This window comes from Mesoplodon mirus, assembly GCF_964341445.2.
Source record: "Mesoplodon mirus genome assembly, chromosome: 20".
Classification (NCBI taxonomy): Eukaryota; Metazoa; Chordata; class Mammalia; order Artiodactyla; family Ziphiidae; genus Mesoplodon; species Mesoplodon mirus.
The window spans coordinates 27,862,624-27,879,897 of NC_138996.1; the positions used below are offsets into that span (position 1 = coordinate 27,862,624).

At 44.6% G+C, this 17,274-nt stretch overlaps 1 protein-coding gene across 5 annotated transcripts in view; it reads right to left on the reverse strand.

Annotated features, from left to right (window-relative positions):
• SNX25 (sorting nexin 25) overlaps positions 1–17,274 on the reverse strand; it is a 115,299-nt gene extending 98,025 nt beyond the window's left edge. For all 5 annotated transcript variants that reach the window (XM_082608472.1, XM_082608471.1, XM_082608473.1 and 2 more), the window contains exon 1: positions 16,811–17,274. In XM_082608472.1, the coding sequence (XP_082464598.1) occupies positions 16,811–17,176 (366 nt within the window). In that variant the 5' untranslated portion in view covers positions 17,177–17,274. The remainder of the gene's footprint in view (positions 1–16,810) is intronic.

Below are 17,274 nucleotides of genomic sequence, written 5' to 3' on the forward strand. Positions count from 1 at the left end.
TCACACACTTTTGAAGAAATTAGGATCACAGTACTCACACAGTCCTGCACCTGGTGTTTCACGCTCAATATTATATCATGAGCATCTTTTATGTAATAAAAGATTTGGAATATATTATTTTGAATGACTTATACTGTAATTAAACTATAACTACTGTGTATTTACTTTGGCCTCACCATTTTTTCCTATTTTAAATGAAAAACATATTCATTTCCATGCTATTGATCTAAGTGTAGTACCACCAAAAACGTTCTAAAAAATACTAAAAGTGTCTATGAACCATACAGTGGATTTGGACTCTGACTTCAAAGGACTGTGCACCTCGAGAATGTTGATGTGCTTCAAGCAGAGTCTTCTATCAGCCAATGAGAAACTGAAGGGACAACACGGCATGGGGGGTAGGGGACACTCTAAAGCACAAACTATGCAAAGGTGAACAGGAAAAGTCCCTTTCCAGACTCTTCAACCAACAGTAACCTACGTGCCTTGAAAGCCCAACGCTGCAAGGTATTTATCTCCAGGTGGGGAGATGAGTAATGGCCACACGGGCAGGTCAGGGCCTTCTCTACCCTCAGGGATACTTACACAGTAAAGTAAACCACTTGGGCCTCCGGAAGCATACATCTCTATCATGATTTTACCTAAAATGAACTCGGCAAGAGATCAATGGCAGATTAGATTATCAGTAGCTTCTGTAGCTTATTATTCCAGTTATCTAAGTATTGTTGTGTTCAGGCTAAAGGCCAACCCCTGCCTGCATGCAGATGTAGGAATCAAGGTTCTGTTTCCATTTCTACAATGAAAGATAATCAGCATAGATCCTGAGACTAGATCCTATGACTGGGCATGAAATCAGCTAGATCTTTTCTCTGAACAAACCTGAAACTCAAATGTGCTGCAGGATGGAGCATAACCCCATTATTATTACTATGGCAAAAGCATATGACATCACATGATAGTGGCAAGAGCACTTAATTGAGACTCAGATAAAAGTAGGCGATAGTTGATTCTTTGCCATTTTCTTGTTGACTTATAATGAATGTCCATTTCTCTGAGATTCAGTTTAAATAATGTCTGCCCTATTTATACTAAAGGATTATTATGCACCTCAAGAAAGATAATGCATGTAAAAGGGTTTTTTTTTACATGACAAAACAGTATTCAAATATAGATTGTTACTATGGTGCCAAGTCATCGTCCAAATTTTTTACAATGTTAATCAAAGAATGATTATAGTTATAGTACATGTGATTAGTATTATGACCTATCCTACTTTCAGATTTGACTAGTATCACAAGCAGATTCCTTTAATAATGTTTCTTGGTGATTAATCCGCTAAGAGAAAAATGATTATTAATACAAACACAAAATCTCTATTAACTGATCAATAGAGGTATTTCTTGAGATAGGCTAATATACTAAGGATTGTTCTTCCATTCAGTTGGAAGAATTAGACTCGTGGGAAGAAAATATGTGCTTCGTTTCTAATGTCAAGGACTCAAAACTGAAGATCCTTAGAAAACACTCTCCACTTGATTACAAGAGAAATTTAAGTATATTTCAAACCAGACCCAGATTTGGAAACTGAAATTATAACATGCACTTGAAAGTATACAGGCAGCAGCAGTTTGTCTAAACTGGCAGATATAGAACAGAGACTAAGGCTGGGGGAGAAGAATGAAGAGAAAGCACATTGGCTTAGGAAACATCACTGAAAACTGGCGTTAGCTTTTTGCATTCCTGCAAAGGTCTGTAGGAATAAAAATTCTGTAGCCATTTTATCACTGGCTTCCATTGTAATTTTGAGCTCATAAGGGAAATCAGAGGTTTCCACGATATGAATCACTTTTCCATCAACTCATTCAGTCATCTCACACATACCGAGGACTCTGTGCATCTGCCACTTAGTTGGGTTCCAGAGACACAGGTAAATACATGACAGTCTCTGTGCTCAAGGGGCTTAATCTATCCTGGATGGAACAGAAGCTCATAATCGAGTAACTAATGAGCTCTAACAATGGGGCAGGCTCTGCTTAGGAATTCTAACGTTCTTCCCGTTCTGGATTCTCCTCTACATTCCACACGCCGGTCCAGGTCATAGAACGGCTACTCAAATATACAACCAATCCATGAGATCATTTCATAACAATTCTGAAGTTCATACGCACTGAAGTAAGTTACAAAAATCATTCTCACTTCATAAGAGTTCGCACTGAAACCACTGAATATAAATGTAGAAGAGTGGTTGCCCCTGCTTCAAAGCTATCATGTAACCCAACAACTCAATGAGTCACACAGAACTGCTTTTTCTCACAGAGATCTTCAGTAATGAAAACAATCACTTTTCTTTTTTTTTTTTTAACTCTGTTACGGTCCTGGATACCATAATACCATTCTTATTAAATTTGTTGACTGGCTTTTAAATGAAAACTGGTGATAAGATATTAAGGACCTGGTTGGAAAAATATCACACTGGTAATTTGATTCCAATTCCAGCGGGATTTCTATTTTCATAGTTCCCTTGAAGCGAAAAGCTGAGCTCTGGGCAGTGGCCCGGATAACATACATGTACAAGATATTGAGGTGCGTGAGATGGATTACTGCCATAAAACTGCTAGTTGCAAAAAACCGAAAATACAATTCAAACGGGCCGATGTTTACATCCCTCCTAACTGGAGAGTAAAAATTATCTGCCCCAGCCTAGGTCTAGATCATAAAAATTCTTTCTTCCGTTTCTATCTAAAATAAATGTGCTCAAATTCAAAGAATAAAACCTTCCCTTATGAGAAACATGGTATTAAAGACAAGCCTTAGTGTGGGAGCCACTCCACCTCTGAGCAGAGAGAATGCAGCGATGCTTACTCTCACGTGTGGGTCCATCAGACGCGGACACTGCACGCGGCTCTGAGGCTCCTCGGCCCTTGCTGACAGCCGGAGGCCCCCATCCGCTGCCTGAAAATACACTAACTCATTTTCAAGAATCACTTGGGGAATCTGTTCTAAGGCAGATTTCTAGATCCTATTCCTCCCTCCCCCCACAAAGATTCTTAATTCAGAAAGTTTACAAGGTGTGTCTTTGACATACAGCATTTTTTAGCAAGAATTCCTAAGTTATTTATAAATCCTTAGACCACATCTTGAGAAACACCACTAAGTGGTCATGACGACAAAAGATTATGATCCCTGAAAAGAGCTGAGAAGTTTTATTCCTTGGACGATTTATTTTAATGCAAGAGTAGACCGATCATTTTACATAAATTGGGGCCGTCACAGGAGATTCACCCAACCTCTTTCCAGCTGTCTTAAAAATTACCCTCAACGCGTCATCCTCCTTCCTCACTGTGGGCAATTAATTTGCCTCCCAGTTACCAAGACAGTCGAGGCGACCCAGTTTGAAACATCTCAGTTCCCGGCCGGCTGCCTACGAGCTTCTCTCTCTGCTCCCGCTTTTACCTCTTTCCCATCAGTCTCAAGCCTAAACCCTCCACCGGTGCTCTGGTCCTGTCGGCCTGGGCGCTGCTCTAGCAAGCATCCTCTGTCTCTGGGATTTCCCTCTCTACTCTTCAAGATTTCTCTTTAAACCCAAAGATGTGATTAAATCTCTCCTCAACAACAAAAGTTCCCAAAGCACACGCACCACACACACCTGTGAGTGCCACCTTCTCTCCTTCTCGTCCAAGCTTCCAGAGAGCACCGTGCACCCCGTCTCAGCCTCCTCACCTGTCCCTCACTCCTCACCTAAGAGGATCAATACCACGTCTGCCTCATGTCCACCCTGCCCTCCCCAGACACCACCCGCACAGGTGTCCAGGGTCAAATCCGGGGACACTTCTCTGCCCTCTTTCTGGACTCCCCCCACCTCACCCGACACCTCTGGCCACGGGGTCCCTGTTGCTCTCTTGGCTTCTCTGGGTTTCTCTGTCCTCTTCACCGTCCTCCTCACCCCTCTGCCTGCCCTTCAGCTGGCTGCTTTTCAGCCACTGCAGGCCACCCTCGGCGGTCTCCTCGACCTGTAGCTCTAACTGCACGTGCACACTGACCCCCACCAGCTCTGTTCCCCCGATCTCTCCCTCTAATGGCAGAGCTGCAAGCCTACCTGCAGGCTGAACATAACCACAGGCATCTCCAAATCCACATGGTCAAAACTCACCTCCTCCCTTTCCACCATCCCAAACCTGCCCACGTGGACCGTGTCCATTCAGCCACCCAAGTCAGAAACCTGGAATTCACCTGACTTCTCCCTCTCCTCCCTCCACAAACGTTTACTGGGCAGAACTGAAGAGCGTGGTAGAGTTGACCGGATGGAAGAGCTTGAACTAGGTCTTTAACAGCAAGAACTGAATGTGCAGAAATGGGGGCAGAGGTCTTCCCAGGGGCCCATGGGTGCAACACGTACGCCCCATAAAGGTAAATTCAGGAGCAGCGAGAAGCTTGGTTAAAGTGAAGAGTAAGTGAAGGTGCGAAAGGCTAAAAAGAGAGCTTCCTCCTATCCTGAAAACCTTGGCTATGAAGCGAAACATTCATTGTTTTGACTCCACTGCTTCCTTCCTCCTTAAAGGACCGGCTAGGCCAATCACAGCATCACGGCCCCTCCCGCAGCCACCAATTCCATACGGGCGGGTACCCACCCGAACCTTGCCAGACAGACATGAAGGGAACACTGCCACTGCATTTCAAAGAACACTTTCCTTGTTCCAAAAGGGCCTTTCCCCATCTAGATCTCATCCTGTGTGGCTATGGTGCCTGAAATGCCTGCAGCCATCTAGCCACTAGCCAGGGCGTCAGGCGCACCCACGGGGAGGGCAGAGCTAAGAAAGATACAGAGAGATGGTGCTGAGGCTGGATATTCCCACGTGGAGCCTGCCCTACTACTCCTGAGCCTGTCCTACCACTCCTGAGCCTGTCCTACCTCTGGGTTATGTATCATTTCTTATGTATCTCCTTGTTGCTTAAAAAAAAAAAAAAGTGGGGATACAGGTATAAGTCATGTTCAGAAAACACTGGGTTAAAAAACAGCTAAACAGGCTCCTTTACTAGGATTTCTTACAACGTTAGCATAGCAATACACAGTGTAAAGCTTCAAGAACTTGGTTTCTCAAATTTATGCAACGCCCCCCCCCCGCAAGCCTCTTATCCTGCCTCTTCTGTTTTTGCAGTATACCTAAAAGCATCTCTGAAATTAAGTGTTTACGGATCATAGCTTAGAAAACTGATTTTTCCTAGAACAGGTGAAAAGAATGCATGACTGACTGTTATGATACAGTATAATGACAGCAGAGTAGCACAGGGAAAGTGCCATGTGGGACCCCAGAGGCTTCACGGCCGTTCTACGAGGTTCTCACTCAGAATGGCAGATGGGTCTCACGTCATATCTCAACTCTAGTAAAGTTTTAGTGGCTGCCTGGAATGCTACGTTGAAAAGGGTTCTTAGGCTTCATCCAGACTCAGGGGGGAAAAAAAAAAAAAAGCTGCCTTACTTGATTAGCAATGACTGTCATGAGCATAGAAAGGGCAGCTGTGACATCATTCTGAGACCTCTAAAGTGACACTAATTCCTACACAGATCCTAGAACCAGCCCAAAGAGTCTCAAGTTTTTTAAAACGTGAATCAGGTTTTAAATTAGACCAAACTAATGTTTAATAATTAAAATGGTAATAAAGTGGTTAACTACAGAGGCTCCAAAATAAGAAAGACCTCGTTTATTTTAGTTCTTCCACTTGCTCCGGGCACATGATTTAGCTTCTCTAAACCTCAGTTTTCCCATCTGTAAAATGAGATTAACAGTCCCTACCTCACGTGGAAGATATAAAAATTTAACTGGGTAATGCATGTACGCACCTGCATACAGTAAATGCAATAAATATTAAGTTTAGCTATAGCAATTACTAAGGCATTCACTTTATGACATTCACATTATGACTCCTGTAGTGCATTTATTTGCCCACTGTATTCACAGCCATGGGTTAGAGTAAAATGAATCAAACTGAGGCCATAGAAACCATTTTCCTGAACCCATAAACAATGTCAATTTACAGGCTATCATAAGCAAATGGCAAAGATGACTGAAAAGTACTGTTCAAACTAAGTGCTACCTGTCTTGAAGAAGACAGAGAGTATATAAATCTAACTACTGAGTGATTATTCTTTGCAAAAGACAGATCTCATACATATTTCTTCCAATCTCTCCATAGAGAAGGCCAAGACACAATGACCAAACCAACAGCAATGAGCCTCCCTAACACCTAGAATGAGTCCCCCACTCTCTCAGGGGCACGGGGCTTTCAGTGCTAGAACCAAGACAGTTCTGAGCAAACCAGGACAACTGGTCACCCTACAAACAAATGAGCAGGTGAAATCCCAACAGTTGGCTCTGAGTCTGGCTGTGCTGCTCAGAACTGAAACAGAATGAGTTCATGAAATACTGTTTTCCCTTAAAAGAAATCAGGGCTCTTTGTGGAGAAGTGGCTAATTCCAGGTGTGAGCAGAAAACACTCAAAATGAACCTGAAATATCTTATGATACCAGATAGCAAGAAAACTCTCAGACTTAGTAGGGTCATATCAAAAGGACTCAGGAGCCAACTTGAAAAGGTTCCCACTGGGCAGAGATGGGACTGCCTAAGCTTCAAAAAAGATAATAATTACAAGTAATTGAAACCCATCAAATACATTCAAATCTATGAGTTCACAATATTTTTTTAAACACATAACTAATTGGTCACCTTCAGAGGATGATGGGGAACCAACTCATTATCTTGGAAAACTGATAATGGGAAAGAATCTACATTGCATTTATCCTGCTTTTCTATAGGAACTGTACCACTGTGCAACCAAATAGTAGATGATGGAAAAATGTCTCTTTTAAAAAATATTCAAACCAATAAATAAGACAAATGACAGAATTAAAAACATCGCTATTTGTCACCCCCCCAAAATTAATAGATCCAGGTATTGAGGATCAACAGCTACTGACATCACAAAAAGAAAGACAATCAGATATTATGTGCCTCCTGATGAAAGGTCACACCACCACCTACAGTCCTGCCAAAGGGGTCAAACACAAGTCTGACCAGGCCTCTGGGTCCAGTGTCAGTTTGCAGGACATACAAAGGAGGAAGGAACAAGCTGAGCTGTATCATTCATATGCAACCAGCAAAATCCAGACTATAGGACACTACAGGACAACTGCTCCAGGTTCTTCAATAGATAACCCATAGGGAAAAGAAAAGGATACTGGGATTTTTTCAAATGGGCAAGACTAAACCATAATGTCCACGGATGCATGGTTGACTGATAAAACTGTAACAACACGCAAGGACGTGATTATTATAGAGTCAAGGTGGTGTTACTTAGGTGGAAGGGAAGGGAATGCCATTGGGGTGGAGATATAGTGGGGCTTCTGGGGCTTCTGGAAGTTACAAGGGTATTGTCTTTATAATCACTCATCCAACTATATATTTATTTTGTGTAATTTTTCTGAAGCTGCGTCTTTATTCTTATAGAAAAGTTTTTTTAAAAAGGTAAAAGTGTAACATCTACCATTTAACACCTTCTAATTCAAAGCACTTTTACAAACACTAGTATTTATGTATTCAAACACTATCGCATTGTTCCAAACAACCTCTTAAGGTATTTACAATCTCCACTTTTCAGATAAGGAGACTGGGGCTTAGAAATCTTAAGTAAGTTGCCCACTGTCACAGGGTTATTAAAGCAGAGCCAGATTCAAATTCAAATAACTGGCTGACCCCAGAACCATTCTCTCAATGCCTAGGCTCTACTGATCCCCAGTGATTCAGTCACTCCGGACATATTTATTGCTTACCTAGTTAATCATGCTAGATGTTAAAGACACAGGGGGGAGTTTCTGCCTTCATGGAGTTCAAGGGTTAATGAGAAAGACGGACAAGGAACCGTCCAAGTATAAAATCACAACTGTGCTAAGTACAATGAAGAAAAGGTCTACGGTGCCACAAGAATATATGAGCTTCTCTGCAAAAGTGATGGCTGAGGCCTGAGGAGAAGTTAGCCAGGTAAGGGCGCAGCGGGGCTCCAGGCAGAGCAAGCAATGTTCAAAGCTGCCATCCAAAGAGCGAGGCTGGCACTCTGAGGGCTGAGGATAGAGCATGAGAAGTGAAGGTAATAATGACAGGAGACCAGGCTGGAGAGCTGGCAAGAACAGGAGGCTGACAGCTCTTAATTAAACACGCTGCAGAAGAGGGGTTGGACTGGGTGTGCATTTTTAAGAGAAGGAATTGGAGGAGCCGACAGGGAGGCAGGGAGATGAACTGAGGGGCTACTGCAGTCACCTAGGAGGCACATGATGGCAGCTAGGACCAAGCAGGAGAGATGGAAACAAGTGGATGGACGTAAGATGCTCAAGAGGTAAGGAGACAGGTCTGGAGGACGGACTGCATGCGGGGAGGAAGGAGAAGGAGAGGTCAGGAAGGACTCGGGCTTCTAGCTGCAGGACTTTCTGAGGCGCTAGTCGTTGACGCAAGGAGCAAGGGGAGAGGGACGGAGACACTGATCACAAGACAGATGGGGCCCTGGACTTGTTGAGTTTCAGGCACCACTGAGGGTACCAAGTGGAAAGGTCAAGTTAAGCAGCTGAATAAGTGAGTCTAAGCCTGAGGAGTAAATCTCAACTCCTCCATGTAGAGATGGCTATTGCAGGGGCCCCCGGGGAAGCCCGCCTAAGAGTGAGATACTTCCAAAAATGGGACCTCAAGAATGATCAAAATTCAAATCTAGAAAACAAAGGAACATCCTGAGCTAATCTAGGGGTTGCAATCTCAGAAAGGTTTAGTGAAATGGGAAAAAAAATCAGAAGGAACAATATGAGATTAACAACTGTGACTCAGGAAAAACACATCACAATTTCTGGGATGTTTAAGGTGTTAATTCCACGCCTAACAAGTTGGCAGGGTTCGCACATGGCCCTCAGGTGTATATTCGTTGGAGTATATCTGTATACGAGGAAGAGGCCTTTGGGAGGTGCCTTGTGTGTAGCCGCTCAAGGTTGGAGACAGAGAAAGCTCTGGAGGTAGGAGAGAAAGCCCGAGCTTGACCCCAGGGGCTGCTCTGAGCCAGGTACAGAAAGGAGCCAGACAAAAGGGATGGGGCTGTCTTCACAGGAGATGCAAACAGAGACATAAGCTCCTCAGCTTCTATTGCAAGGTAAAAAAGAAAAAATTTTAAGTATACCCGAGTGAGAGAAACAAGGCTACATTCTCAACTTCCAAAAAGCACATAAAGTGGCTTTGACTCAGGAAAAAAACAAAAACAAAACAGAAGGACCAAGCACTCCTGGATATCCAGTTTTAGGGGACTGAGACAGCAATAGCCCAAGAAGAAATGTGCTTTTTCACAGACTGGCACGGGTGACAGAAAGAAGGCTCTCTCAAATGTTCTGCAGGCACCAGGAACGGAAGAACATAAGTGAACATACTCATAAACACATAAATACTGCCTGTGGGCTGGCAGAAATGAGGGGAGAGCTGCAGGATCGGTCCTGCATGAGCAGACAGGAGCAAACCCTATACAATTTGAGTTACTGCTATTAATGTAAACTCACTCATACATACAAGGTGGGTGAGAACTACAGAAATTCAGGTAACTTTAGAAGTGAGTATTTGTTAAAAATGCATCCAACTTTCTAAGAAGTGTATTCTACACTAAAATAGAAAGCTTACTAAACAGATCTTAGTGACCTGAACAAGTTCCAGTATCTTATTCTAAAAATGCAGTATTCATTCTGGTTTCCCCTTTGGCCTCGGAGGCATTTTACTTGGAGTTACTATATCCATTTTCCTCTATATCCAGCTCATGGCGTTCATACATGGAAACCCCAGGCTGACTGACAAATGTACCAGGACTGGCCAGAGCCTAGAGTCACTGATAAGCACGGGCCAGCCCTGGGGACAGACTGGCACAGCTCACTCTCCTAACTGCATTCTCCCAAAGCAGCACCTGAGCTGAAAAGCCCAGCAAAATGCAACCAAACCCCACTGGGCTTTCTGGAAAGCTCCACTGTGTTTAGAGAAACTAAATAACACACCCCAGGACTAAAGGAGGGTGTAGGAGTGAGTAACTGAACCCAAGCCCTGGCCCCCCAGGGTACCCAGCAGAGCCCCTGAGAAGGGCTGCCTATCTACCCCTGTCATCTGTCACCTCCACCCAAACAACCAACCCTCATTTAGAAAGTGACCTAACAGTGAAGATGGTAAAAATACAAGTTCCAAGTTTGCAAGTCTTTCAAAAGCAAAGCTGCAAAAAAAAAAAAAAAAAAAAAAAAGGCAAGTTTGTATGCCATCATTTTAATCTAACAGCCTTCTACAGACACTGCCTTTTCTAAGGCCTAAGCCCTCAGCACCAAAGTTGCTGAGTCACCTTTTTTAAGTACAATTGTGTGCACTATTCTGACTGCACAAGGGCTCATGCATTCTAAGGAATCTAGGGCCCTTCCTACCCCCAAAATGATAAGGTTAGGAAATGAAACCTAAGATATTTTTAAGAAGGCAACATCCAATTACTAAGGTGATATCGCAGCATGTCCCCAAATCAAAAGCAGCTTAAGGGCCTCCCTGGTGGCGCAGTGGTTGAGAGTCCGCCTGCCGATGCAGGGGATACGGGTTCGTGCCCCGGTCTGGGAGGATCCCATATGCCGCGGAGCGGCTGGGCCCGTGAGCCATGGCCGCTGGGCCTGCGCATCCGGAGCCTGTGCTCCGCAACGGGGGAGGCCACAACAGTGAGAGGCCCGCATACCGCAAAAAAAAAAAAAAAAAAAAAAAAAAAAAGCAGCTTAAGATTCAAGGGAGTTAGAAATAAGCTTCCAAGCAGACCACTCAAGCTTGGAGACTGTGGTCTTCACATTTGTGAATAAACAGTAAGACCCTTTGGTTTGGGGCTTCAATTTATTATTTAGAGGGAATGTTAAGATACCCTAGAAAAGGTTCTTGAACCAATCTGTAATAACTACTGATAATTAACAGGAAAGAACCGTCTCACTCAATCTTGACTTTTCGCCTCCAGACTCCATTCACACAGCTTCACTAACTCTCCCTTTTTATCACTGCAACTGATCAGCGTTTCTCCTGAGTCCCTCCCGATCACATTTCCATTTAACATTTCTAAAGCCCAGCTCTGATGCTACTCCAGAGCTCAGAAAGTGTGAGTAGCTGCCCCAACTACAGACTATAATCCAACCCTACTCTCTCAGCTGAGGACTTCCACTGGCCCAAACTACCTCTCAATCCTACCTCCAGGGATTCATCTCATACACTCGCTGGCAACTCAAACCCCAAAAAGTACATGTACTCCGTCTCTAAAACGATTTGCTGGGTTTGTTTCGGTTTTGTACAAATTGTGAAAATACATATTGCCGCCTTCAGACAGTTTTGCTAAATTCAAAAACACACTCATCATTTCTTAGAATACATTTGCTGGTTTTGATGAGCATTTTTTTTTATGTTCAGGTTTAATCGTGTATTGTAGCTTCCTACTTTGAAGTTATCACTATTCATATATAACTTCTTATGTTTACTAACCCTTAGAAATAGTTCCTTCATAATAAAGATACAGAAAATAATTTTCCTTTATGTGTAATCACTGTTTATATATCAAGAGAGTATAGGTATCAAAAGCTCCAGTTTTTGAGTACATATTAGTATTTGCTTGTATATACATAATATACTTCTGGAAGAATAATTAACTGTTAATAATGGCTGCCTATAAGGAAGGGAGATTTTTTTTCCACTGCATATCTTGTTACATGTTTTTTTATTAAAGCCATGTGATTGTAAAACCTGCATAAAAAGTTAAATTTTAAAATTATGGTTAGAATGAATTTAAAGCAAACAAACCTTACACTACAGAGTTAGGTAGATTTAAGGGCATCTCAAAAGCCATCTTCCTCAAAAACATTTTTCCCAGTAGCCACCATGACTTAAATCCCCCGGTCAAAATACAATCAAATATTCTGAAGACAGTAAGTGTATTATGCCACTATCCACTATCAAATTATTGAGGATTAGTTTATCACATTAGCATAATAAAGGAAAGTCACAAAGAGGCTGTGTATAGTCTCCATAAGTCTTGTTTCTTTTCCTTTTTCCCTCGAGTAACTAAATCAAGTTTGTTTTACTCAAAGGAACTTCTGTATTGGTAAAAAGAACTCATTTAGGGATTCTAGAAGCCCTACCCAAGCCAAGTGGCACCATGGGTTGCTGTGTGAATGTTTTTACTGTCTCTGTGAACATCTGCTCTCCCCTCCAGTCTTCCCTATCAGTCTAATCTACTCAGTCCAAGAGGACAGGAACAGGGGGCGTCCTGTTCACCTTTGATTCCTCCCCAACACTAAAAACACTGCCATGCACTTAACAGAAAGCAATTATCGAAGCTCTTAGTGACACCTACTTCAAGACTATGATCTCTTCTCTAGGGAACTGTGGTTGAAACTTCAAATCTAAAAATGTCAGTTGGATTCTCAAGTCTGTTCTCATCTCAAACAATAACCCATTCATTCAGGACAAAAATCCATCTATAGAGAACTCACTATGTGCCTGGTACTGACACTCAGCAACTAACTAGGCCAAAACTGATCTCACGAGATCAGAAAAGCAGATATGCAGCAGATCTTCAGTAAATGCGTAAGAGATTTGATGAACTTCTTGAACTATCTGTCTTGAACTTCTTGAACTATCTGTCTAAACTTGGAAGTCTTTAATGTTTTCTTCACATAGCAATGGACCTCAGTTTCCCATATGCTACTAATCGCCTGACTTGTGGACTTTCCTGCATCAGCCCCCCAATCCTCATTAGTTAACTGCTTATTTTTTAACTTAATGGGATGTAAATCAAGAAGTATCTAATAAAATACAATGTAAAAGAGAAAAATCCATAATTATTATGTGAATGATTGACTTTTTAAAATTTATTTATCTTACTTATTTATTTTTGGCTGTGTTGGGTCTTCATTGCTGCGCACGGGCTTTCTCTAGTTGCGGTGAGCAGGTGTTACTCTTCGCTACGGTGCACAGGGTTCTCGTTGAGGTGGTTTCTCTTGTTGTGGAGCACGGGCTCTAGGCACGCGGGCTTCCGTAGTTGTGGCACGTGGGCTAGGCACGCGGGCTTCCGTAATTGTGGCACGTGGGCTCCAGAGCACAGGCTCAGTAGTCGTGGCGCACGGGCTTAGTTGCTCCACGGCACGTGGGCTCTTCCCAGACCAGGGCTCGAACCCGTGTCTCCTGCATTGGCAGGCGGATTCTTAACCACTGCGCCACCAGGGAAGCCCATGACTGACATTTAAAGAAGTTATTCCCTCTTATTCCTATTGCCAAAATGTAAGAAATCATTTCCCTTTTTCCCATTCTATGAAGATGCACTTAGATCCTGCTGGTCCAGGAATGAAAATAAGTTTTCTGAACTAGTGATTCACTATTCCCATATTCTTCTTGCTGCTGCCTTGGTTAGATCACGTGCTAGGGTCAAGTAACTGTGGCTAGTGAATCTAAGGCTCTTGGTCTGCGTGAGTTAACTGGCCTGGCACAAGACCAAACTACAACTTTGGACTAGGAACACCACACTCTGGCAGCCTACTCAGCAAAGGCGGGCTAGCAGCTGCTGCCCAGGAGCAAGCCAGCCCCATAGCATCACGGCTCCAGTCGGCTGGCCTACAACAAAGCCCAAGTGTTTCTAAAGCGGGGCCCAGGTAGCAACTGTCAAGACTTTACCATCAACCTTTCTGACCTTACACAAGTTTTTTTGCCACCTGAATACACCACTGATGTTATTTCTACCCAAGATGAAAATTTAGTTTTACCACTTTAATCAATAGTGATTCCCAGCCACGTAAAATCAAAATCCTTGCACGTAAGAGATGCCCAATAAATATTAGATTAACTGAAGGGGGAAAGCACAGAGTTAGTGACCGCAAACTGACATAACTTTCTTCATTATCATCAGCAAACACTCACAAAAGATGTCAGTCATGAGTCCTAACCACATAGAGTTGACAGCCAATAACTACCTTGTGAAGCATGCAGGAGCATTTGAACACTCCTAGACATGAAAACACCTTTTCCCTTTTAGTTTAGGCTTCTCTGGTTACCTGCTTTTAATAGTGTATGCATTTTTTTTCCTCTATAGAAGGAAGCCAAGAAGGAAAAAAAAAAGGAAAGAGAAGGAAGGAAAGATGGACAGATAGGATAGATCCCCGTGTCTGACACGTCTAGCTAACACTAGAAGAACCCAAAATATGTAAGAACAAATGAGGATTCTTTTCTTAATGCTGAATCAAAACTTCTGTAGTGAAGTAGTCACTGTATCATAAGAGGCACCATTTGGTTCACTCCAAAATAGCCTCCCCTCCACCTATGTTAGATGACCGGTGTGGTCCAGCTCCTACCACCACAGAACGGAGAGTTTATACTACACCACATGCTTATGCTTCCATTCATAAAGAACATTGTTTTAAAACCGTAAGCATACGGCTTCCCTGGTGGCGCAGTGGTTGAGAGTCCGCCTGCCGATGCAGGGGACACGGGTTCGTGCCCCGGACCGGGAAGGTCCCACATGCCACGGAGCGGCTGGGCCCGTGAGCCATGGCCGCTGAGCCTGTGCGTCCGGAGCCTGTGCTCCGCAACGGGAGAGGCCACAACAGTGAGAGGCCCGCGTACCGCAAAAAAATAAATTAATTAAAAAACTAAATAAAACCTTAAGCATCAATTATTGGAAATACAGCACAACAAAAGGCTTGAGTAAACTGCACTGGTACTGTAAATACATATATATATAACTTTATGTGAATAACATGCATTTCAATTCTAAGTAACACAACCTAGAAAGTAAACATCCTAGTGTACTTATTTTCTTATTTAACATTGTAGGAATCTGAATTCAAAAAGAATGACCAATAATCTACTTTCCTTAAATCATACTTCACCTCTTCTACTGCCTGAAATCTTCGGGTAGTATACATGAGAGATTACATATGCTGCTTCATTTTCTGTCGCCTTTAATGTAGTATTTTTCTGCTTTCTCTACTAAAGCACCTTCCCGGATGATAACCCAAGTTTTTACCAGAGGTACAAGTGAGCTGGGGGGTTTGAGGGGATGTATTTTCCAGGAAAAGAGGAGGTAACCCACAGCATGAGGCTTCCAAATCCTCAGAGTGAGCTGCAATCCTACAGCTTTGACCCTGACCCCACCATCTAAACTTCCTGCCCTCACGTACCAGGCACTCTTAATCACTTGACTCAGTTACTTTTGGTTTCATAAGCATTTACCACTACCCAAAAGTAACTCTATTTATTTATTTCCTGATTCCCCCATAGGTATATAGTCTCAGAAAGCAGGGCTTTTGCCTTGTTGATTCAACCCCAGCTTCCAAAATAATACCTGGCTGGCATAAAATACTCAATAAATACGTACTGAATGAATTACAACGTCTTACAATACTCTAAAGAATTCTAACGTCATTCACAGATCGATAAACCAACTAGTAAAATCTTGGGATCTTTATTTTTTTTTATCATTGTAGAGAAAAAGCAAGAGGAAAAATACACCTACTCACCAAGTCTTGCTAAATTAGATATGAAAAAATGGACAGCTGAGTGAAGGTTTTTAAGAGAAATAAACATAACTACGTAATTTGAGACTAATGAAAACAGAAGTTCCTGTCCCTTACTATACTGAATTGCTGCTCAGCTTACACAGTGAGGATGCCCCACTCTTTTACCTACAACCCTTCAGCCATTATCTCAGCTCTGCATTCGGAACTGACACATTGAGGAAACGGTACTTTCGGTGAAGAGTGTGATGATTTTCACAAAAAAGTAAGCAGGTCATATCATAAGCAAACACAAAACCCAGGGGGTAATGACGCTTCCAACAAATATTCTTAGGAAGTTGAGCCACTGCCATTTCCCTTACCCCAGAGTGCTTGGTCAATTTCAGTTTAATGACAGTATCATTCAGTCAAGCCCGAAGAGTAAAGCTACGACAGACTCAAGTTTCTTTTAAAGGGCGGTGAGACGGATGCTGGGAGGTAGGGGAAGCAGTGGTTTGGCACTAAGGAAGCGAAGAGCTCATTTAAAATACTGTCCTTCCCTATATTCCCTATATAACCACCGTTCTTTACTATATCGCCACACCTCACTGATGATAGCCTTCCTTTTGATGCAAAGTACAGTGATTTCGGGCATCCCCTTCCTAAATCACTGAAACTGCGATACTTAACATGGTGGAAGACAGGACAGCGTGGTAAAAAGTGTACCCAGGCTTGGGCATGAGGTACCGGGTGGGTGACCTAAGCCAAGTCAGCCCCTCTGCGCCAAGCTTCCTCGTCTGTAAAAGGGCATAAAGTCACCCCGACAGGGAACGGTTATCGGAACCCAAGGTAATGACCATCCCAGGGCGCAGCGCCTGCGTACAGCGACCGCCGCGCTCCCCTCGCTCCCACTCGCCAGCTGCAGAGCCACAGCGAAGGTCTGGAAGGATTGTTCAACTACCGAGGCTGGAAATGAGAATGGTGTCGAGCAACTACATCGCCTACTAACGTGCATCTCGGCAAACCCACGGAGCCCGGAGCCCGCCCCGCGCGGGGGCCGAGGGGACGCGAGCGTCCCCCCGCCGGACCGGCCCACCCCAAGCCCCGTTTCCCTCGGGCGTCCGCCGAGCCGGGACGAGAAGACGGGCCCGCCGCGACCCCCGGCCCTCCCGGAGCTGGCGGCGGGCGCCGGAAGCGGGCGGGCCCGGCGAGGCCGCGGGCGGGCGCGCGCGCGGCGGCGGCGGGGAGACCCGTACTCACCTCCGGCGGGCGGCGGGCGGCCGCGGCCAGCCGTCTCCAGGCGGCGGCGAAGTCGCGCGGCGAAGCTCGCGGGCTCCGGCAGACCAGGGAGAACAAGGTCCCCAGCAGGAAGGCGGCCGCAGCGCAGACCAGATACAGGCTGAGCCTGAGCAGGACGGTGCCCGGCCCCGCGCTTCCCGCTTCCCAGCAGCCGGGCCCCAGGAAGCAGAGGGACACGGCGGCGAGGGCGGCCACGGCCACCGGCGCCCGCCAGCTCCCGCCGCCAGGACCCCCGGGGGCTGCCGTGTCCTCCAGGGAATCCGGCCGCCGCTCGCCCGGGGCGCCCCTGAGGCCGGCGCCGCTGCTGTCGGTGGCATCGGGGTGCATGCTGCTTCCTGGGCCGCTAAGGACAGGCACATCTCCCGCCCTGCTCTCCCCCGCTGCTGCCCTGGACGGTGGCCTCCAAGCGGCGCCTGCTCCCCTCG